The 23380-nt window shown below is 45.6% G+C and overlaps 2 protein-coding genes across 3 annotated transcripts; one reads left to right on the forward strand and one right to left on the reverse strand.

The window, feature by feature from the left end:
- The first annotated feature begins 123 nt into the window (after positions 1–123).
- Positions 124–20713, forward strand: RNF10 (ring finger protein 10). 2 transcript variants are annotated; one of them, XM_086855557.1, is made up of 18 exons: positions 124–205; positions 451–662; positions 6228–6430; positions 8901–9100; positions 10104–10194; positions 11226–11410; positions 11488–11624; positions 13073–13233; positions 13565–13693; positions 13849–14107; positions 14338–14471; positions 14991–15108; positions 15431–15532; positions 16023–16157; positions 16977–17074; positions 17303–17363; positions 17515–17673; positions 18566–20713. In XM_086855557.1, the coding sequence occupies exons 2-18, from the start codon at positions 503–505 to the stop codon at positions 18640–18642; spliced, it is 2409 nt and encodes an 802-aa protein (XP_086711683.1). In that variant the 5' UTR covers positions 124–205; positions 451–502; the 3' UTR covers positions 18643–20713. The 2 variants fall into 2 exon arrangements, with proteins under 2 accessions (XP_086711683.1, XP_086711684.1); XM_086855558.1 differs by having other exon boundaries at positions 132–165; positions 376–662.
- Positions 20714–21049: 336 nt separating this feature from the next.
- Positions 21050–22623, reverse strand: POP5 (POP5 ribonuclease P/MRP subunit). Its single transcript, XM_023937619.2, has 5 exons — positions 22542–22623; positions 22327–22469; positions 22102–22251; positions 21513–21596; positions 21050–21336 (listed from the first exon to the last, which is right to left on the reverse strand). The coding sequence occupies exons 1-5, from the start codon at positions 22559–22561 to the stop codon at positions 21233–21235; spliced, it is 501 nt and encodes a 166-aa protein (XP_023793387.1). The 5' UTR covers positions 22562–22623; the 3' UTR covers positions 21050–21232.
- Between the last annotated feature and the right edge of the window lie 757 nt (positions 22624–23380).

Raw genomic sequence — 23380 nt, forward strand, 5'->3', positions numbered from 1 at the left:
GGAGCGAGGGGCGGGCTCCGGGCTCGGCGCTGGGCCCGGCCCGCAGCTCCCGGCGGGCCCCGCGCGGCTCAGGACTACAAATCCCATCATGCCCGCGGGCCCGCCCGGACCGGCTGCATCCGGGTCCGGCCACTGCTGCGGGCGACTCGTCGCCATTACGGGGCAGCGGCGGCCGAGCCGGGGCCGGTGCGGCGCCGAGCAGCCGGTGGGTGCCGGGGTGGTGCCGACCCCTCGGGCGGCAGCAGCGCCGGGCCCCGCGGGGCTCCGTGAGTAGCTCTTCTCTCCCCCACGCCCGGAGCCCCGCAGGCCCGGCCCGGCCTTCCGCGGCCTTCCCCGGTTCGAGCGGAGCAGCGAGAAGATGTCGCCATGAAGGAGGCCGAGTCCGCGCTGCGCCGCCCCCGCCGGTCGCCCCCGCGGGCCATGAGCCTGGGCCCCCGCCGGCTCCGCCAGCGCCCGTCGTGCCCCCCCGCCCAGGGCCGCCGCTCGCCCGGGGCGCCCGTTGATGCTGCAGAGCCCGCCCGGCGCGACCCCCGCAGCCCCCGCCATGGACAAGAGCAGCCCCTGCGGCTCCGGTGCGCCCGGATCCTCGGCCGGCAGCAAAGGGCAGCAGCCGCGCTCCGCCTCGGCCGGGCCCGCCGCGGGGGAGTCTAAACCCAAAGGCGGTGAGAGCGGGGAGGGGGCTCGGCAGGGCCGGAGGGGTGAGCGGGGGGCTGCGGGGACACACGGCCTTGTGCCGCCCTTGGGTTTGTGGTGAAGCTGAACTTCGCCTTGGTGGGTTGTTTGTGTCTCAGCTGGGTTTAATAGGCGGCGTTTCAGGTCACTGCCTGTTTGTGGTTTCTTTTTCCATCCTCTTCCGGCTTTGCTCGCTGTTTGGTGAGCTGGGATTCCTACTCTCCTCTTCCTTTAAGGATTAATGCTTTATCTTCATTAGTATTGAAGTAATCAGCTTGAGAGCTATAGTAAGAACTTGCATTTGCCAGTGCCTGTGAATAGAGCCCTTAACTTTATTTTGTACCTGTGTTACACCTCACCGAGGGGGTCTGGTACCTGTACACAGCATTCCCCTTGCCCCGGTTTCAGTGACCTGCTTTGGGGGAGCTCACAGTTAGCTGGCTGTTGTTTGCTCATCTGGCATTCAACCCAAAGTGTCACACCTGGAATTGCAAACAGCTAGTTCTGCTGACAGAGCAGTTTGGCAGAAGCCAATGTGGCTCCTGTCATCCTTTCAAGGTAAGACCTAAGCCCTCTTAGCTCTCTAAACCTGTTCAGGGAGTGTTTCTTGCAACTTTTTGTTGTTTTTTTTTTTTTCCCTAACACCTAGAAATGGGGCAATAGTGATTAAAATTGGTGATTTTAGTCCCGGAAGTAATATGGGAGAGTGTCAACAGGTTGCTACACTGCCATTGCTGTACTGATTTCCTTCCTCCTCGTGGTTTGTTTCAGCTGTATTATTTGAGGCCTCTGAGAAAGCAGCAGTGCACTCCAGAGGGTTTTAACAAAATAAGTATCTTGGAGGTGTTTGTTGACTCCTTTTTGGACCTTCTAAGCATGGTCATGTGCTGGGTAACCAAGTATTACCTGCTCTTCACCTGTATTAATTGACCTTCCACAGGACTGACAGAAGTGGGACGTGAGGTGACTCACCCACAGATCCCCAGGTTGTGGTGTAACTCTTAACAATTGCAGTGAAATTTTAACTTCAAATTGAAACACTTGGAAGTCTTTTTAAGAACTTTTTTTGTCCTTGTCTTGCCAAGAGACACCTCCTAGCTCTAGGTTCTTTTGTAGTGGTGTGTGATGCTCTGTGGAGGATTGTTCACAGAATATAAACATCCTTCAGGAAGGGGTTAAAATGATTTGTGCTGGTATCCCTTCGTGTAGAAGACACAGTATCTGGACTGAGGAAGGACGTAAAAGGCCTGTTGTTCCAGCCCAGAATAAAAATGTTAAGTGATTTTTGTGGAATGTCACCTTTCACAGCCTTGAAATAATGGCACTGATAGCACAGGAGCAGTGGGGAGAGGAAGCCTGATGACCGTTCTCTTCTAGTCTAAAACTTCAAATAAATGCCAAAACTTTTTAAGACCTCTTTTTTAAAATAAAAGAGGAAAATTTTGTTTTGGTATAATTGCACTTCAGTGATATTTGTTTCTGAGCTACAGTGGAGGGCAGAGGGATGAGTTGCTTCCTTTACAGGGCATCAAAGAGACCTGGACAAATTAGAATCTCTTTTCATAGGAGTAGATGTTTATTTAGGAATATCTTAACTGCAGGGTACTGAAAACTGAAATGAAACTATTCCCTTTGTAAAATTAGGGCAAACAATTACACAGGATACAGCTGAGTAAAACTGTGGCTGTGTTTTCATAGCTTTTGTGTGTAGAACACTGGCATGTCACCACATGGAATCTTTTTCATGAGTTACTTATCACTGTCCTTGTAGCTGATGTGGTGCACCCATTTAAGGACAGATATAAGATGTATTCTGGAAATCTTGTGTCTCCTCTGAAATGGAAGGTAATCTTATGGACCACAGACCTTCTTCAGATGTTCATTGGGTTAAATCTAGTCTAGCAGTTGCCATTTGATGCTTTCTAAAGTTACCTGCGGTCACTGTCCAGCTGAGGAAATGAAGAAATGGTTATTCCTGAATCCTTTTGGTAGCTTCTCTTTCTCTTGCAGCTAGAAATTGGCTAAATAGAGTACTGTATTCCCTTGTATTTGTGGAAGTTTGATTCCAACTATCTTTCAAATGTGGCCTCAGAGACTAAATTCAACTAAAAGTTTCCAACAGAAAAGTTTTATGTTGTATTAGTGTGCCAACAGGAATCACACCCAGTTAAGAGTGGAATAAAGCAGCTAAGGCAAAATAGGCTTGTTGGGGTTCTCTGCAGTCCTCAGGAGCTGATGGACAGTGTTGTCACAAACATTCCTGGGCCTTATCACACCCAGTGTGAGCCTGCTTGGCTGGGCTGCCAGAGCTCGGTCACCTCCTGCTCACTGGGATGTTTGCCTTGGCAGCAGCCTGGCCTCAGTGTGTCTGCATGAAACCACCCTGTGGCTTTGGTGTCAGCCCCTTGTGCAATGCTCCTGGCTTCAGCACAGCTCAGCAGAAAAGGGAAGAAAGGTGGAAGGAAACAGCAGTTCTCACACCATTAGCAGACCAGTATTGCAGCTCCAGTAGTCACCTACAGCTTCTTCTAATGCTCTGAACTTCATCTCTCTCTAGATCTTTGGAGATAAAGGCCCTCTAGCAGCAGGAGAAACCACAAATCTCAGGGCTTGCTCCAAAATGCCAGAACAGTTTTATTGCTAGTGGTTTTAAATTCTACAAACGGTATTTTTCAGAGTGTGAATGGGTAGATAAATCCACATAATCTGTATATATATAGGTTAGATGCCATGAAAACAGGAAAAGGACTAACTGAGGACCTGAGAGAAAAGCAAGTACCTCACCAGCACTCTGGCTGTTGCTAACTCTTAATTTGCCAAGAAAAGGAGCAAAAAAGAAACTTCCAAATCCAAACTTACCCTGATTAAAACTGGGATCTCACAAGAGAGGATGACAGTGAGACTCTTCCACTTTTCTCTGTGCCTGTGTGCTGCCTGTCCTGCCCTGCTCTTCATGGGAGTGCTGGGGTGGATGATAGAAAGCAGAGAGCTCCCTGATGTGTGGTATGCTGGAAAGGTTGGAAGGAACAGTGTTGCATAGATTCAGGATGGGGGAAAGTTGTTCCAATTTACAGATGCATTCTCCAGGCTCCTGGCTGTCTGCTGACCAATTTCATTATGGCTCTGATGGACCAGGCTTCTCCTGAGGTCAGTTATTCTTGTGGTGGGGGGGTGAAACTACTGATCTGTAAAATCAGGTTTGAAGCATTGTTGTAGGGTCCTTTTAAAAAAGGCACAAGTGGAGAGTTTCTTATAAAATACGAGAGTCACTGAAATGACTCCCAAAGGCTCTAGGAAGTGCCTTAAAAGGACCTGTAGTATGACAGGAATGTGTGTAAACCATCTGACTGACAAAGTTGGCGGTGAGTAACTCGATTAAAACTTTAAGTGGTAGGAAATTCTTCTGTCAGCTCCAGGGGTGAGCTGTTCCTTGTTCTGGGGCCTTGTAAACACCCACTTTAGACAGATTGTTTTTGAGGTGTTTCTTTTTTGTTTCTCTGCCATTTGAAGATGGCAGAGAAACTGCAAAGTGGTACAGACACAACAGGCATGTGCCCCTCCAGTGCATTTGCTGAAATTACAGATTTAAGAGGGTGGTTGAACTCTAAACTGACAAGTTTTACTCCTGAGTAACTTAAGGAGTGATCCAAACCTCTTCAGAAATACTTAATTTTTTACCAGAGACCCTGAGGATTTGGTTATTCCTCCTTCCCTACAAACACTCTCAAAAAAGGTCTGTCTAATCATTCAGCCAGACCTGGTCACACCCTTAGTACTTGGTGGTTTCTGATGTGTTTTTTCCTGATAACACTCAAGCCATGTCTTTTTAGCCTGATGTGCATTAAAGCAGTGCCAGCTCTGCAGGCATGTGTTTGAGTTACACAGCTGTGGTTCTGACAGAGTTGGTTTAATTCTGAATTAAAGGATCAGCCTTTTGAATAGCAGAGTAAATTACCAGTTCTGATGGTGAAGTTTGTCTGCAATATGGGCCTGTCACATCGTGTGAAAGTAATGATAGTGCCCTGCTTTAGCTGTAGTTGCAGCCAAAGAAGTCTGGCAAGTGCAAGAAGCAGCAGACCAGCACAGAACCCGGTCCAGCCACTTTTATTACTTAATTTATATTTAAGAATTTGGATCCTCAGTAATATACAATAACACACAGACCATCCTGTTCTCAGCTCACCTTTTCTGGGGGATGCAGGTGGAAGAAAAAACTTAAAAATGACAGCAGCAACAAAAAATGATACTTTCTGTGGATGATGCTGTTCCAGCTGTTATAAATGCTTGGATAGATGGGAAGTGGTTCTGGGAAAGGGAAAAACTGCAATGAATCTGCCCATATGAGACTGTGATCCTGAATCACAGTGATGTGTTTTGCCTGACACGTAAAACTTATGTTAAGGGGTGGGGAGGAAGACTACAAAGTGGGAGAAGGGAAACTAATAGGCTTTTATAAAATGCAACTAGATCCTGTGTGAGGTCTTGCTGTTTGTGTAATGTTTACTGAGTATCCAGAGTGACTTTGGGGCTGGCTGGTGTCGATAGCTGTCTTCTGGGGCCTGAGGAGTTTTGTTTCTGAGCTTATCACCATACCTCTGCTACAAATAAAACTTGGGGCAGGTGGTGGAAGTGCCAGGTTGAGCACCCAGTCTGCAGTTTGTTGTGTCCTTGGGCAACTCTGATCTTGTGTTAAGACTACTAGAAATACCTTTGTAGTATTAACTCTGTTCTAGCAGTTTGATTTACCAGCTGCTGAGGCACAGAAAACCCCTCTCAAGAGCTGGACTGTTTTTTCTGCTCTTTATTCCTACAGCACTTGGTTTTGTGCTTCTCCACTATGTCCTGTGTTAGGGTCAGTGATGTGCTAAGTTCAGTTTTTGGCAAGCAGTTCTTGTAGCATAGGTTGGTGGTTGATGAGATCTTAGGAATGTGCCCTGCAAGGCCACAAAGTGTTTGGTTTGTGCTTCAAGATCAGTCAGCATTTTTTGGCCTGATGACATAAAAGTATTTTTTAAACAGAATTAGATCTGCTGGGATCTTTTAAGTGTAGCGTGCAGAAGTGAGTGAAAACAGTCAATGGAAGCCTTCAAGAAAAGCACAGGCAGCGGTGTGTTTATAAAGTGTGTTTTATGTGTGATAAATATGATAAGTTGTGTGTTTTAGGCAAATTAAATAAAAAAAAAGAACTAGTTATTGTCAATTCTTGTAATGGGGCATGAAGATGTGGTATGTGATGTTAGTATTTATAACTTTTTGCATCAGGCAACACACTTAATATCTGGTGGTGGCAGTTCCAAATCTGGAAAAAAAAATTCAACTTTTTTTATAAAGGTAGAGCACATCAAATACATTCTTTTAAACTCTTTGACCAGTTCTTTGGGCAGTGATAGGAATGAAGTGGTTTGGGTTGCTGGGGGAATTTAATGTCCTGATAAACATTGCCCTTAAGATAGTGGCTGAAGTGAGCTCATCTCTGAGGTGAATTTCAGTGAGATGCAGTACATGGGGCCAATTCTGAAGCTGCTGATCTGATTCTTCTTTTCTTTTCCTTTCAGATGGAAAGAATGCGAGTGGATCCAAACAGCGTTATAATCGTAAAAGAGAAACTTCATATTCAAAAAATGAGAACTTTTCCAGTCAGTCCCGTCGCTCCAATTCACAGAAAAGCAAAGCTTTTAACAAGATGCCCCCTCAAAGGGGAGGCAGTGGCGGAAGTGGCAAACCTTTTAGCTCTTCTAATGGTGGAAGACGAGATGAGGTGAGAAGTGTAATGCCATGGCTCCAAGACCTCCTTTCTCAGGATGAGAGGATCACCCTGACCTGCCTAGATTGGTCTGCCATGTTCAGTTCCTGGGCTGGGAAAGGAGAGAGTAATTAGAGGTGCTAACATCGTTGAGATGCCAGAGGGAGTGTGAGTAGAGCAACTTGGCAGCTACAGAAGAGGAGTGCTCTTTGCTCTGCTCTAAGGAAAAAATGCCATCTGAGGAATGGGTGCCAAGACAGGCCATGTACACATCTCATGACACGGATCCTTTGTGAAAACAGTGACACGATTTCACTGCCCTGTTCCCGCTGGCCACACTATTTTTAGTACAGCCCAGGTGCCATTGGCTGCCTTGCCCACCTGGGCACACCTGGTTCATGTTCAGCTGCTGTATACCCAGCACCCCCAGGCTCCTGATGGGCAACTTTCCAGCTGCTCTTTCCCAGCCTGGAGCATTCCAAGGGGCTGTTGTGACCCAGGTGTGGGATGTGGCACTTGGCATTGTTGAACCTTACACCGTTGGCCTTGGCCCATCAGTCCAGCATGTCCAGATCCCTCTGCAGAGCCTTCCTGTCCTCCAGCAGATCTACATTCCCATCCACATTGGTGTCATCTGTGAACTTGTGTAGGGTGCCCTCAGACCTCTTGTCCAGGTCATTGATAAAGACATTAAACAGGACTGGCCCAAACACTGAGCTCTGGGGAACCCCACTAGTGGGGGTTAGCTGGATGTCACCCCATGTCCCTCCACTCCCTGGGCCCAGCCATCCAGACAGGCTTTTTACTTGGAGTGGTGCACTTATCCAAGCCATGGGCAGCCAGTTTCTTCAAGAGAATGCTGTGAGAAACTGTGCCAAAGGCTTTTCTAAGGCCCAGGTAGACAACATCCACAGCTTTTCCCTCATGCACTGTGTCACCTTGTCATAGGAGGAGATCAAGTTAGTCATGCAGAACCTGCCTTTCATAAACCCACGTTGGCTGGGCCTGATCCCCTGGTTGGCCTGTACACTGTGATGCCTTGAGGGATGATCTCCATAACCTTGCCCATCATGAAGGTCAGATTGACAGGCCTGTAATTCCCCAATCCTCTTTCCAGCCCCTGTGGGGGAGTGTCACATTTGCTGACTTCCAGTCTTCTGGGACCTCCCAGTTTGCCAGGACTGCTGGTAAATGATGGTCACTGCTGCCAGCTCCCTCAGTCCCTGTGGGTGGTTCCCATCCAGCCCCACGGAGCTGGGGGTGTCTGTGTGGCACAGCAGGTCACTGACTTTCTCTGGAGTATGGGGCTTCATTCTGCTCCTTGTCCCATCTTCCAGCTCAGGGGCTGGATACCTGGGCTTGCTATTAAAGGCTGAGGGGAAGAAGGCATTAAGTACCTCAGCCTTTTCCTCACCCTTTGCCACTGTGTTTCCTTCTGCATCCAGTAAAGCAAGGGTTTTTTTTTAAGCTCTCTTTGTATCTGGTGTGTTTATGGAAACATCTTTTTGTCATTTACAGCAGTGGCCAGATTAAGTTCTAGTCAGGCTTTGGCCCATCACTTCTTTCCCTGCATAACTTCATGACATCCTTGTAGTTCAGCTGAGTTCCCATCCCTTCTTTATCAGGTCATAAATTCTCCTTTTTTCTGAGTTCCCTGTAAAACTCTCTGTTGAGCCAGGCTGGTCTTCCCTTATTTTTGCCTCATTTTTCTGGCACAAGGGGACAGCATGTTCCTGTGTCTTTAAGATTTCTTGAGGAATGTCCAGTCTTTAGGGCTCTTTTGCCCTTCAGCACTGCCTCCTAAGGGACTCTGCCAGACAATCTTCTAAACAGGCCAAAGTTTGCCCTCTGAGGATTGATTATGTCCAGGCACTTCAGGGGCACAAATTTACAGGTGATAGTGGTATTGTGAAAGTAATTGTATTGGTCCTACTGATATCAAGGTAAAACCAGACTGAGGCTTTTATGCTGATGTGTATCTAAATACTGTAGAGAGTTTGTGAGCTTTAACTGATACTCTGGTTTTGCAGTTTTTTGATGGATGAGCAACACTTCTCACCTAGAACACTGGCTGAAAATTCACCTGCTGCCTCTGTTGAATTCTGATTCGTTGCTTTATTATATGAAAACTAACCCAAACAAGTACAGCCTGGGCAAACAGTAATCAGTCTTGTATTGCTATCTAAAAGAATATTGTCAGGATTCGAACAACTTACTCTTGACTATGTTTTGCCAGCTTTTACTTGTCTTTGTGGTTTTAACTCCTCCTTTTGCACAGTGTGGGGTAAGACCACTGAGTTCACTTTCAGGTTCTTGTGTTTTTCTAATGCTGCACTATTTGATTTGCAGAACAGGGATGGGAGAAGGTGAGTGAGTAGATGCTGCACATTCTGTGTGCTATCACTGCTGGGGCCTGGATGTCCACCTGTACTGATGCCTTTGCTGTAAACTCCAGCAATTTCTAACAAGTGCTGTTCTCTCTTAGGTAGCAGAGGCTCAACGGGCAGAGTTCAGCCCTGCCCAGTTCTCTGGTCCCAAGAAGATTAATCTGAACCACTTACTGAACTTCACCTTTGAACCCCGTGGCCAAGCAGGACATTTTGATGGGAATGGACATGGCAACTGGGGGAAAAGGAACAAGTGGGGACATAAACCGTTCAACAAGGAGCTCTTCCTGCAGGCCAAGTGAGTGGGAGATCCATGGGGCTCTTAGACTTCTGCAGAGACATGAAGCTGTAAGGGGTGACAAGCCAGGGAATTGTATTTGGGCTTGACTAACTGTACTGTCTTTTCCAGGGTGAAATTACCCTTCTGTAGTGTTCTTAGTGGTAATGGCTGTATTTCAAAGGGGTGTTGTCTTCACCTATTTGCAAGATATCTGATGGAGCGAGTCCTTTAGATACAGCCAAAAATCTTCTGCTCAAGGTTTCAAACATGGCTTTGGGACATGACACTCCTCTTTGGGAATATCTATATAGTTCTTATAGAAGATGTTTTTTTTTTTTTCCCAAAAGTTGGTTTGTTGAGATGGAAGGGATAGCAGTTGCTAGATGAAAGCTAATCTGAATTTTTGAGTCCCAAAGGCAATTACTTATATGGGTCCTAGTTTTTAAAATGCTGATTATTTTGTGAGCCCCAAAAATGTAGTATAACCCAAATGATGATCAATATAGTAACGTAGCAACAAAATTCCTTTTTGACTGGAAATTTCCCCATAGTTTGAAGTGTGTTCAGGACATCCTATCTCTGATAATGTTAAAGATAAAAAGTATTTTCAGCATTGATGCTTCTGATTTCTCCATAATGTTTTGTGGCTTATTGTAGTGAAGTCTATTTGCAGGAACCCCAGTAGTTGTAATTTTTGTGACAGTATTTTTCCCATGTGGATTCCCTGTTTTTTTAATAGATCCCCATTGCAGCTGAGTGTTTCTTGCACGTTTCTGGAAAACCAGTCTGCCTGGCTCATTCTGTACTTACTGTGTGATGTGTCCAACTGAAATTAGACACACCTGTATCCTGCAAATCTGCTTGTGAACTGAACTTTTGATTTCTTGTCGATAGAAGTTACTGACTGCATCCAGCAGTTTTCTGCTGGACAAAGAAGAAGCTCAGAGAATCCTATAGGATAGTTCTCAAAAAGTCTTTAGAAACAACTGAGTGGATCATCTGTCTCTTTGCCTTTCCCCAGCTGCCAGTTTGTTGTCTCTGAAGAACAGGACTACACAGTCCACTTTGCTGATCCAGATACCTTGGTCAACTGGGACTTTGTGGAGCAAGTGGTCAGTTGTGATGGGCTAGATTTTTTTTTTTCCTTCTTAAGAACCTCAACCTGTCTTTAACTACCTCTTTCCCTCTGTGATGTTACATAAAACTCAGCTGTTTTTGAGTTGAGGCCTTTTCTGTCACTCCCACAATACTGGGAAAGATCTGTCATGGAATATATTATGAAATACTTTCATGACAGGAAAAGAGAAGTGCTAAAATCTATTAGGAAAATTAGCAGCTTCTTCTTGCTTTCGCAGATGGGAGCTCATCAAAAATAGTATCTGACATTCTGTAGACAGAGTCCTTGTGATCGAGATATTAACAGAAAACTTGGGCATGAGTCCATGGAAGAGGACTACAGCGTAGAATTCTGAAGAATTATTCTGTGCATAGGTGGCCTATCTTGCCTAGCAACAAAATGGAAAATCTCTTGAGAATTGTGGTCAGAAGTTTTGGGTTGCCTTGAGCAAAAATTTGTATCTGCCAAGACAGTCTGGTGCAAGGTGTGTAGGTGGAGGAGGAGGTAGGCTTACTGTTACCTGTCACTACAGGAGAGCTGAAAAAATCCAGGTGCTTGCTTGGCAGTTATTTCTCTGCCACACAGAGATGCTACTAGAGTGTCTGATTAGACCTAGCATGTTCATGGGAGTGGGTAAGTTCAGTCTCACAGTTACACAGGGCTGCACAAGTCTGCTTGCAGGAGAGGCCACAGAGCTCGCTTGCCGTCTTCTCACTGTCTGAATTCGCATGATGAAGATGCTGCTGACTCTTAGAGGTGATGAATACGTGAGGGGAAACATGAGAAGACTCACTTTTTAATGTCATTAGAGTAGAAATAAGACACAAGATGGGTTGCTTAGAAGGTTATTCCATGCGCAGTCTGAAGGTGTTAGTTCTGAGTGCACAAATTTCTTAGTAAATAAACAGAGGCTAAAGAGCTGGAAGATAATATGTTAGAGTAGATCTTACAGGTGGCTTATTCTGGATCCCAGGAAGTGATTTCTGAGTCTGTAACTTGTACTGTTCTTCTCATGTGCCATTTCAGCGAATCTGTAGCCACGAAGTGCCCTCTTGCCCCATATGTCTGTACCCACCAACCGCTGCCAAGATCACCCGCTGTGGGCACATCTTCTGCTGGGCATGTATCCTTCACTATCTCTCCTTGAGTGAGAAGACCTGGAGTAAGTGTCCTATTTGTTATGGCTCTGTTCATAAGAAGGATCTCAAGAGGTGAGACAACGTTAATTAAATCACACATCTTTTTGAAATGTTATTTTTACACCGCTAACCTCCTCCGTACATTGCAGTGTTGTCGCTATGGAAACGCGTCAATATGCAATTGGTGATACCATTACGATGCAACTTATGAGAAGAGAGAAAGGTGTTCTGGTAGCACTGCCCAAATCCCAGTGGATGAATGTGGTTCAGCCTGTTTATATCAGAGGTGAGTGTTTCTGAATCCTGGTGGTTGGAATCCTGTTCCTGACTGTGACCAGGGTTTGTGTAGAGTCAATTGACCCTGGCAATGCCATGCTGTCATCTTATGCTTAAAAAAAGCATAATGACCACATATTAACAGTAAACTTTGTACTCACACTGTTCTTCTGTAAAGGCTTTAACTTGTGTGCTGTGTCCCTTCAAGTGACTGAACTGCAGACTCCTGCCTTCACAGTCACTGCTTTTAGTTTGATGTGTCCTTTGTATCCTGCAGTCATCGGTGTGACTCTTACTGCTTTTCTTGGCTCTTCAATGTCCTTAACTTTTTTCATCCTGACTCATTATACAGCTTCACAAAAATAGCTGTCTCTGTGTCTAAACTATTTCAAGGCTGTAATCTTCAACAAGGTTTTCATCATCCTCACTTATCAACTGAAATCAGTGAATGCTATGGGGAAATAATCAAAATTATTGCAAACCTATTCCAAACATCTGTTGCCTGACATCTTCAGTTTTCTCCAGTCAAGAGTGTGACTAACTCATCATCATCTTATCTGCTAGTATCGCAAAAATTTTGTGACTAAAGAAATAATTTTACTGAACATTGCTGCTTTGTGGGCTGTCTTGGCTCACTTCATCTTGCAGTCACATTTAGGAAAGGCTGCATGCATTTAAACTCTCTGGAAAAAGTCAAATCTTGTAATGTGTAATGGATATCCAGCATGCAGGCTGTGGTCTTGTTTCTCAGTATTTGAAACTAGGGGACTTTTAAGTCCTTTCATAAAACAAACCAAAGAAGAAACGTAGGATTTGAGAACACATTATAATTCACCATTAGGAAATTCAGCATTAGCTTGGTGTCTGTAGACACAAGGTTGGACTCTTGGGGAGCAGTGAATACAGGGTCTGTGTTAATATGGGATGCAATGGTCACCTTTTGCTAAACTGCCATTCTTTAGCTTACTGTTTCTGCTGTGCTTCTTGTAAAAACTTCATAATAATGTTCTGTATGGATTTTTAATATATATGGGCTTATGAACTAGTTTGAGCCAAACCAGGGTGGCTTTGCAGAAATTTCCAACAGCAGTATTTCTGAGGAAAGAGGAAGAGGCTGCAGACTGCATTGTTTCAGGAAGCTTTGACACCCTCAAGGCTTCTCAAAGGTGATGCTCCTACACTGTAGAAGTTTAGGTTTGATTTTTACTGATGTGTAGCAACTCAGTGGTGAAGTGGCAGATGAACTGCTGTGTGGGGGAGATAGATGTCAGAGCAGCTATGTGACACCAGCTTGTGATACAATGGTATTTGTGGAGTCTGTATCAAACTCTTGCTGAGTGTTGTCTGCCCTGGGGGATTAACTCACAAAAATGAGCAGGGACAAAACTTCAGAAGAAGCAGCAGTCCAGACTGGTGGCTCTGTGTGCAGATGTTAATGTTTTGGTGCTCTTTCTGCAGATGACCAGCACAGTCAGTATTCAAAGCTGCTTCTGGCATCCAGGGAGCAGGTCTTGCAGCTGGTGATCCTGGAGGAGAAAGCAGCATTACTGAAACAGTATGAGGAAGAAAAGCACACCCCTGAAGCCTGTTTCATTGAGGCAGCTATCCAGGAGCTGAAGGTAACAACCTCTTGGGAGGCTTTTAGCAGCTTTATTTTCAAGAGTATGCTGAGTGCTGAGCATCCTTGTTCTGCTGTGTGGATGGTGTGTGATTGTGTGGATGGTGTGATGGTCTCTAGCAAGTTGCTGGTGTTGGCTGCTGGAGTAGCAACCTTGGAGGAGACTGTAGCCTTTGGGCCCCAGGTATCCAGTGTGGTTCATTACAGCAGAATGGTTTTTATGGGATGGTATTCCAGTAAAGGAATGCCAGGGCAAGGCTAAAAATAACTATGGGGGTGGTCTCTTGGCGTAAATGGCAAATTGAAACTTGATTCCTTTGGATGATCTGTAGGAACGAGAAACAGCACTCTCTGCTGACCAGGACAAAAACAATGGCATTGCTGGAATCAGTGCAGCTGTGGAAGAATTGGTCCTAGAAAGCTCCAAAGCTGTGGAGCCTACTGTTTCCCAAGAGAAAAAGGTGTGTGACAAATCTGCTCTGGCAGATCCTGCTAGCACTTAATTCTGCCACTTCACACTGCAGTGTGCAGTGAACTCGTGCCAAAGATTTTTGCAGAGATGATAGTCTTTGAAGTAGGTGGCATGGTTCTAATTCTGTCCTCTCTGCTGTGGTAGTGTGATGTGGAATATCTCTCTGCATTCGATGAGGAGCTTGTGGAGCCTTGCTCTGACCTGGCAAGTTCCTTTTTGCCTCCTGTGGAAGTGGAAGAGGCAGTGCCGGATGAGGAGGAAGTACCTGAGGTGGACACTGTAGGAGAACCTGTTACGAACACTGTAGAGGAACCAAATCCAGCTGAAACAAGCTGCCAAGAATCTAAAGATACAGTTAGCAGTGGACATCTTGGCAACTCTCCTTTTTACTATTTCTATCAAGGTCAGTGCAATGAAATCCTGGAATCATAGGGGCAGAGATGCCTCCTTTGGGTCCCTCCTTGGGGAAGGTGTTGGTCAGTTCATTAGATGCAGCTAACCCCTGCGAGCTAAGAGTCCCACAGGAGCTCAGGAAAGGAACTTTAATTTTCTTAGTGGAGGTTGTCCTGAGGTGGGGAGAAGGGTACTGAAAATGAACAGGCAGAGAAGGAATGATGATGTCTTGCCTTTCAGCGGAGGATGGGCAGTGCATGTACCTTCACCCTGTGAACGTTCGATGCCTTGTGCGTGAATACGGCAGCTTGGAGAAGAGTCCAGAGAAGATAACTGCAGCTGTAGTGGAGATAACTGGCTACTCCATGACAGAGGTAGCTATTTTATCTTCTTGTTAATTCTTGTTTTTTAGCAGGTTGGTCATTGTAGACTAGACTTGATTCTCTTCAGTAGTAAGAAATAATAAGTGTGAATGGGTGTAGGGATACCAGTCTGTGAAGGGCATCTCTGGTGGGCCTTATGTTGCTTTTGATAAGTAGGCTACAGGATAGTTTTTTTCTCCTAGATGGTCCAGTACAAAAATAATTGTGCTGCAAGTCTGGTATTGCAGAACTTTTTTTCCAGTGATGTGAGAAGGGAGGAAGAAGACAAAAATCAGTGAACGAGCTGGAGTAACTGCATTCAAGTCTGATTGTCATGTAGCTGGTGGAGATCTTGGAACATTAGATTCTGACTCAGGGCATCAGTCATGTGTTTATAATTTTTAAAGTAACTATTGTGTCACTGGTGCTGTTTCTTTCCATTTGATTTGATGAATGTTGTGCATTCTGTTTCCATTCATCACCATGGCTGCCTCTAGTCCTTGTGGTGACATATCACTCTCTCTTTATCAGGATATAAGACAGCGTCATCGCTACCTCTGTCACTTGCCCCTCACCTGTGAGTTCAGCATTTGTGAACTGGCTCTGAAGCCACCTGTCATCTCTAAGGAGACTTTAGAGCTGTTTTCAGGTATGTACTACCTTCCTAGTAGTTTAAGCCAGGAAGGGGAAGTTGTTCTTATCCTTTTAATGGTAAAAAAATGAACATACATTAGAGCTGTGCTACTCTTGCACCAACTGTCTGATGACTGCTAGACAGAACAGCCCCAACTCTGTTTCACGGACAACAATTACAAAAAGAATAAAAAATCCCAACTGCTTGGAAGAGCATATGTTGTTTGTAAGCATATTTTGTTACTAATGTGTTATAAGGTTCTTCTGAGAGCTGGATGAAAGCTTTCCAGAGTATTGGTGTGGGTTTTTTGATATCCAGTGTTGTGCATTGCTCCTAGATGACCTTGAAAAGAGGAAACGTCTACGGCAGAAGAAAGCTCGCGATGAACGACGGCGCGAACGCAGGATTGAGATAGAAGAAAACAAGAAACAGGGCAAATGTAAGTCATGACGGCACATAAGTGGGGGATTTTCAGTCATACTTGGTTGCTGAGCTGATTCCTTGAGCTGTAGGATGAACTCTAAGGCCTGTAGTTTGTTGTTTGTACTTAGAATGAGATTACAAAGTATTAGAAACAATGTCTGTATAATGAAAAACATGAGCTGTTTTAGCCAGGATGGTAAGTGATGTTATGCAATTGCTGCATACTTGTGCATTTTGGGAGAGATGGAGGCCATTCAAGGGCACAGCTGTCTATCTCCATGGTGTACATAGCTCTCTGTTTTTATAGTAATCACGATGTAAAGTGAAAAGTGAAGACGGCAAAAAAAGGCCTAGAAACTGCTTCCATCCAGCAGCAGGGCTTGTACTGGTCTCCAAATAGAGGGTGGAAAGAAATGAGTTGGCACCTCCTAGACTGCCTAAATGACTTGCATATTGACAGTCCTCCCCCACATTGTGTAGTGCTTTAGTTTAAAATCTCTTTCTAGATCCAGAGGTCCATATTGCTCTAGAGAATCTGCAGCAGTTCCCTGCTTTTACCTCTTGCCCTGGAGAAACTGCCAGCACTGATCATCAGGGCTTCTGTCAGTCTCCTCTTGGCAGAAGCCCTGTGTCTCAGACAGGTGAGCATCTGGAAAAACACATCACATCTGGCTCTTGATCATTCTTTTGCGATCTATTGCTCAGGTTGTCATGCTAAACTTTTGCAATACTGATCAAAGACAGCTTCTTTTCAGAGAATCCCTGAAAGTCTTCAAGGCTAAGTTGGATGGGGCTTGGAGCAACCTGGTGTAGTGAAAGGTGTGCCTTCCCATGGCAGGGGAGTGGATTGAGATGGTCTTCAAGTCCTTTCCAACCCAAACCATTCTGTGATTCTCTGATTCTTTCCTAGACTGCCTATGAGATAATACACAAAGGGCAGACATGGTTAAGAAACATTCTGTTCCTTTGTCTGCTTTTTACTGCCTCTACCTTGAGAATGTGAGATCTTCACTGCAGTTACTCCATATTTTACACGAGGCAGAGGAAAGGAAACAATTGCTCCATAAAGAGAAGAAAATTGTGTTTGCCAGGAAAACACCACTGGCATTTTTTCTTTCTTTCATCTCTATCTTCTCCAACACATTACTCTAAAATAAACGAAACAAAAAGACATTCCCCATCCCCCCACCAGCTTCCCAAAATAAGTAAACAAAACCTCTCAAACAAACAAATAAGAAAAAACAAAAGAAAACCACAAGCAAACTTAAATTTCCCTTAAATAAAAGGATTGAGGAAATTTGAGAGATCCAACTGTGTGACTGATGGACAGAACCAATGAGATCAAAATGGTTAATTATGTAGGATAATAAAACTTTATTTCTGTTACATCCTGATAAGCAGCATAATGACTGCCTTGGCCAAATGCAACTGGCTTTAATTCTCAGTTCCTTTCTCTGTAGAGTCTATTCCAACTCCGCTGTCACCTGCTGCCAGCCAAGTCAGCCCATTGCTCTGTGGAAGCTTGGAAGAAGAGTCTCCCTTCCCTTCCTTTGCCCAGGTAAACCATGTAGCAGAGTCAATCTTGTCAGAATTACCTGTGTCATAGTTGGGGATTAGGCTGAAACTACAATTGCTTCCCTTACAAAAACAATGTGGGATAAATCTTAGGGAGACATCATAAGGTTTGTGTGCTTGAAGGGGTTTCTAGATTTTCTTGCCACTTAGGGGGTCTGCAGGATTGTTCAAGTATGTGGAATTTAATCATATCCTACACCTTTTTTGGCAGATGTTGAGAGTTGGAAAGGCAAAACCAGAAACGTGGCCTAAACCTGCTCCAAAGACAAGAGGTAAGAAAATTTGGTATTAGTACTTCAGGTTCTTTACCATGCATCTAAATGTGAGAAGTCTTGCAGCTTCAAAAGAAGGATCTGGAGTGTGGAGAGGCATTTGTGTGGTGAAAGTTTTATACAGCCTTGTGCACGTCCTTCCCTCTTTCAGATGAGAACACTCTGGCACTCCCTGTGCCCGGAGATAGTGATGGAGAAAGTGACAGCTCTGACCGGATTCCTGTGCCCAGCTTCCAGAATTCCTTCAGCCAAGCTATTGAGGCAGCCCTCCTGAAACTGGACAAACCGTCCACAGCTGATCATTTATCAGGTAAAAGGCAGAAGGAAAGGCAGAAAAACTTCCTGAAGTGAAAAAAATTGAGTATTTCCCCTTCTTTCTCTGGGACAAGTGAAATCAGCAATTTTGGGGATCAAAAATTGGCCAGAGAACAGTTCTGAAAATTGTCAGGTTGTGGTTTCTGAGCAGCTTGGCTGGGGCTTCTGTCAGCTTAAAGCAGCCTCTTAGTGGGAACTGAGATTTCCAACTAGCAAAGAATCCTGTTAGGACAAAGATGGCTTTTGATAATTGTGTTGGCCATGTCTCTACTGGAACCTACATTAAGATTTATCTTAAGGAAGTTTCAGTTATAGATTTCTAAGCTAAAAATACCTGAGCTGCTGAACTACCACTTCAGTTTGACCAAAATGTCAAGGTAACTGCTAGCTGAAATTTCAAGTTAGGGAATGTGAAACTAATTGAGGCGAACTTTAACCTGGTGCTGGTTGGTGAAACTTATTTTTAATGCTCAGTTCTGATGTTTAGCTTTGGCTTCTGCTTGGAGACTGCACTGGATGATGGAGAGAGCTGGATGGGAGGGCTTGGGAGTTTCAGTGGAGTGTCTGCTCCAGTTGTGTTTTTGGACATATATGAAAGTGATACTTGTAAGAAAGGCAGACTACTGGATGCTGCAGTCCTAGGATCTGCTGTTGCAACAGCAACTTTACAATCATTTAGGCATGTTTATAATTGTATTTCAGGTGTGATGGAGTCTCCCTTAGTTCATCTGTAATAAGTTTTTGTTAAACTACCTGGTTTTCAGTGAATTGATAGGAAATGTTGTGGGTCTGTAGAAGCCAGTTAAGCCAGGGAAGACCATTTATCATTTGTGTGTGATGTTCCTGTTCCATGACAAGAATGACAGTATCATTTTAATTCTTCACAGAGGAAAAGGGAGGCAAGAAAAGAAAGAAACAGAAGCAGAAGCTATTGTTCAGCACCTCTGTTGTTCACACAAAGTGATTCTGCTTTCAAGAGAAGTTTCCTCTCCTGGTTTTCTTTTAATTTTGCTTTGTTTTGCTGCTATAGTTTAAGTATTTAAATTTGAACAGCCTAAACTTGTGTTTCCAGGACTTCTAGGGCTTCAGGAGGAAACCATGACAGTGTATGTTGAAGTAACATGTTTTGATTCCAACTGCTTAATGATTTCATACTGAAACAGAGTTTTGGAAGTAACAACCCAGAGACAAAGCTGCCAAAAGCTGAGTCAGTCCTTTGGGCGTGATAAGCAGTGTGAAAGTCCTTACAGCTGTGTGGCACTGCCAAAGTACTGCAATGTTACCCAAGAGAAAAAGGCAGAGAGCTTTTATTTTCCTGTAATTATTCATGGGCAGAAGTCCATTTGACTGACAGCAGTGCTGTTGCAGTAAAGCTGTCAAACTGCTCTCTTGAGAAACTGGTTTTGGCTGCACTGGAAACAGGCAAAAGAGCTTACTGGCTTTAGAGTGTTAGCTGCTCTATCTGTTCTTTTTCTGAAGAGCAAGAATTCCTCCTGTTCTCCTGGCTTGGAAAGATACAAAGCTGAGGTGAGTGTAAAGCAGAACTTGGCTACTTGGTTTTAAAGTGGCTTGATGATTTGTGTATTTCAAAATGGCACTAGTGTTAGAAGGAACCTCCCGACTTCTCAGTTGTTCAGGTCTGTTTTAATGTGGGTGAGTGAGGCTGCTACTTTTTGGGTTTTTTTTGCCACCCATGGGCTACACATTCTTTTTAACCTGATCATCTAGAAAAACCACTCCCCTCTAGGGCTTCTGGTAACCATCTGAATGATGGTTTGACACTGGCTGCTGTTGAGCTGGAAGAACATCTGGTAGCTGAAGTCTGTAGATAACCTTGACATCCCAGCAAGAAACTGGGGTTCTCTTGTACTGAGATAAGGGCCTGTGTCTGCTTGGTTCTGGGATTTAAGTTGATCTGTGCTACAAACATGTCTCCTCTGGACCCCTCCCTGCTCTTTTCTTTGAGTGGTCACATTCTGCACTGCTTGTTGTTTGATTTGAGCTAATGAGTTAAGTGGCGTGGATTTTGTTGAATAAAATGAATTTTAGGTGTAACGTACCAGTCAAGGCCAACAGTTGCAATAAATCATACGCACACGCACTTACAGTACTGCATCCTTCCTCAGCAAAGTACCACTGAACTTAGGGAGGGAGACTGACAGTATCTTCTGTTGTCTTCAGCCCCAGTGGCGCAGGCTTCACTGTGCTCTGTCCCTCTGACACTGATCTGAGCGAGGAAGTGTGTGTCTGAGGCACTGGAGTTAGGTATTCCAACAGCACTGGCACTCCATGCTTGTGTCCCTGTTTAAAAAGCTGATGTCAGTACATGGATGCTTGATTTCAGAGCAACAGGCTCCACATGTGTGCCTCATGGGAAGCTGGTACCAAAGAGTCCATCACATGTGGCTGTAAACCAGAAAGGAGAAGGGGGGAGGTAAAGAATACTTCCAACTGCTACAGGAGGATAGAGGAAACACCTGCAGAACATTCTTTGAAAGCAGTTTGACTTCACGCTTGGTCACAACTAACCCCACTCAATGGAAGACAGTACAGCTTGTCAGGGACTGCAAAGAAACTATGACAAGATGCTTGAAAGTGGTGACATGTCTTGCTGTCAATACTTTAAATGCATATGGGAAAACAATTGGTGAGGACAGAGAAAAGCAACTAAGAGATTCAAATATACAGTGAACTGTGTTTACAGCAAGTCATTTTAAGCTATGGAACAGGAGTAACTACTTTAAGTGTCTAACCAGTATCTGTTGTGTTCTGTTATCTCTGCACATTTATAGTCAAATTTTCTTTGCATTGGGAAGAGAGAATTGTTGGAAGTGGTGTAACTCACCTCCACATGTCACAGGCATTAGGATAAGGGAAGTGGACGTGGGCTAGGCAGGCTGTCCCTGCTGCAGGGGCAGTCCCCACAGGGACAGCATCTTCAATTGTATCTTGTTTTCCTATGGATTCGAGATAATACCAGCAATGCTACTTTCCTGTAACTGATTGGTGTAAACTTAATAAATATCTAAGCAGTACTTGTACCTATGAGTTTTATAATGGGGGGAGGGGGGGGGGAATGGAGTTGAGCCTTGCAGCTCTGCCATACATTCCATGTACTCTCTGCTCCTGTGTACACAACTGGTGCTTTTCTCACTCAAAACAGTGGGATAGCCACAGGGCTAACAGTGCACTTAAAGATAAGGTAAAAAGCAGATGTTAATGCTTTTTGTATGCTGAAGGAGAATAACTACATTCCTTGTCTGTGCCAACTGCCTAAAGCTCCCTTCTACCTCAGCATGAAGAACACATTGAGTTGCTACACTCCTCAGGAGTGGTTTTGACTCCTGAAGTGAAATAGGCAAGTCGCCTACTTAAGTGAAATAATGTTTTATTTTTTAAAAAATTGTTTAAGAACATCTGGAATGGGGAATGAAGTCTAAATATGAACAAATGCTTTTCCTGGCCCCTGCACTGCTGAACACTGAAGATAACCATCTTTAATCACATCTTGATTAAACGAGTATGGAATGGAGGTGAACAGTAACAAGTGACGTTCAGTCTGTCTCTGTGCCATCATCTTCCTCCTCATCTCCACTTTGAGACTGCTCTTCTGTAAGGGAACAGCTCAACAAGGACTTCTGTATACATTGTCTTTCTTCTGCAATAAAGAGAGCAATAGAGGGTTATTACTTGATCTCTTCACATACACTGGACTATCTTCCACTTCTAAAGACAAACATTTCTCAGGCCAAGAATTCAGAAGTAGCCCAGCATATCCTACAAAACCCCTAGGAATTAAGGCTACGTTTTAGGAAAGTGGCTGGAGAAACTCACCTTCATTTGTACAGTTTTGCAACAACCTCAGCAGCTGTGTTCTGTTATACTGAATCAGAAATTTCTGACACGTTCTTATGGTACCTGCAGAAGTCACAAGAACACCATGTAACAATCTACACAGCAAACGTTTCAAAGCTGTTGCTGTATTTCCCAAAGAGCATTGTCTGAAGTGACAAATGCCCTGGTAAACAAGGTTATTAATGCAAATGCAACAAAGGAGGCTGTAGACTGCATTTCTGCACTGCTGAAGTGGTGGAGTAATGATTTCTAACGTGCAGTGCCTGTTAGTTCCCCTGGGTGTTAATTTTCACAATACAGAAGATACTATACTTTGAAAAGATATTTTAAAATAATGTAACATTGTATTTGCTGCTTTGGTTTTGTGATAAATGTAATGAAGCTTCAAGCAAAATTAACGAGGGTTTCAAAAAAGAACTTCTGGTGCCTGTTTCTTATTTAGATCTGTCGAAAGCAATTGCTGTTAGTAACACACAAGGAATGTCTATCGCACGCAGAGCAGCACCACGGGGTCGTGGCAGGCAGGATTAAAGCTCCGTCCTCCCCCCAGGCCCGGGGGGCTCCTGACCTCCGACGTGCAGGGTGTTGAGGAAGCAGGGGTAGCGCTGGGCGCGGCTCTCCAGGTAGCGCACGAAGGGCAGCGCGGAGCAGAGCAGCCGGTACGAGTCCTTGCGGCACCGCAGCAGCACCGTCCCGGTGTAGGCGTTCAGGTACTTCACTGCGGGGGACACACGCACGGGTGAGCGGACGCGGAGGGACCCCGCACCCCCGGGGCCGCCCGTCTCGCCCGCACCTGTGAAGGAGATGGAGCAGCACGCCAGGCCGTAGTCCCCGTGCACCCGTGCGATGGCGTCTCTGACGGCGAGGCCCAGCGCGCGGTCCTCGATGCACTGCCGGCACCGCGGGTCCTCCGAGACCACCTCGCAGAGCACGTACCTGCGGGACAGAGCGGCGTGAGCGGCGCGGGACCGGCCCGGGCACCGCAGCGGCGCCTCCCGCTCGCCTCACCTGTTCTTGAACCGCACCATGGCGGCGGCGCGCGGCACGGACCGGACGGACGGCGCGCCCGGCCAATGGGAGAGGCGCCTCCGCCAGCGTAGCCAATAGGCGGAGGGCGGGGGCGGGGACAAGGGGTGCCGGGGCCCCGCCCCCCTGCATGGGCTGCGCGTGCGCGGTGCTGCGCGAGCCGCCGGCCGGTCACGGAGTCAGAATCGCTGACCTGAGGTCATCGTGTCCATCCTGTGACCAGTCACCACCATTTTAGCCAGACCACGTCCGGCCTTTCCTTAAACTCCTTAAGGGACGGTGACTCCGTCACCCTGGGCAGCCCATTCCAATGTCTGATCAGCCTTTCTGTGAAGAAATTCCTCCTCATGACCAACTTAAACTTCCCTTGGCACAGCTTAACACTGTCCTCTTGTCCTGTCGCTTGTTGCCTGGGAGAAAAGCCCCATTCCCACCTAACTCCAGTTCCCTTTCAGGTACTTGTAGAGTGCGATAAGGTCCCTCCTGAGCTTTCTCCAGGCTAAACACCCCAAACTCCCTCAGCCGCTCTTCACAAGGACATACACTCCAGACCCTTTCCCAGCTCCGCTGCCCTCCTCTGCACTCACTGCATTGTTAGTGGAGGATATCCTGGCACGTTCTGGTTGGGATATATTACACCCCAATATCCTTCCTGAATCGGGGTCCCAGAACTGGACACAGCACTTGAGGCACGGCTTCAGCAGTGCCGAGTCCAGGGGGACGATGGCTCCCTGGTCCCGCTGCCCGCATTATTCCCGGTTCCCACTGTCCCTCTTGCCGCCCGCTCCTCTCCGGGCCCCTCACGCCGCCCCCGCCGACTG

This window comes from Cyanistes caeruleus, chromosome 18, assembly GCF_971803275.1.
Source record: "Cyanistes caeruleus chromosome 18, bCyaCae1.hap1.1, whole genome shotgun sequence".
In the NCBI taxonomy this organism is placed as follows: Eukaryota; Metazoa; Chordata; class Aves; order Passeriformes; family Paridae; genus Cyanistes; species Cyanistes caeruleus.

Coding starts and splice junctions, on each gene's coding strand:
- POP5 (XM_023937619.2), bottom strand. CDS start 22,561: ATGGTGCGGTTCAAGAACAG. Junction 21,597..22,101: donor CAACACCCTGCACGTCGGAG/GTCAGGAGCCCC, acceptor TGACTTCTGCAG/GTACCATAAGAACGTGTCAG. Junction 21,337..21,512: donor GCAAAACTGTACAAATGAAG/GTGAGTTTCTCC, acceptor TCTTTATTGCAG/AAGAAAGACAATGTATACAG.
- RNF10 (XM_086855557.1), top strand. CDS start 503: ATGCTGCAGAGCCCGCCCGGCGCGACCCCCGCAGCCCCCGCCATGGAC. Junction 13,694..13,848: donor CTGTTTCCCAAGAGAAAAAG/GTGTGTGACAAA, acceptor CTGCTGTGGTAG/TGTGATGTGGAATATCTCTC. Junction 17,075..17,302: donor CCTTCCCTTCCTTTGCCCAG/GTAAACCATGTA, acceptor CTTTTTTGGCAG/ATGTTGAGAGTTGGAAAGGC.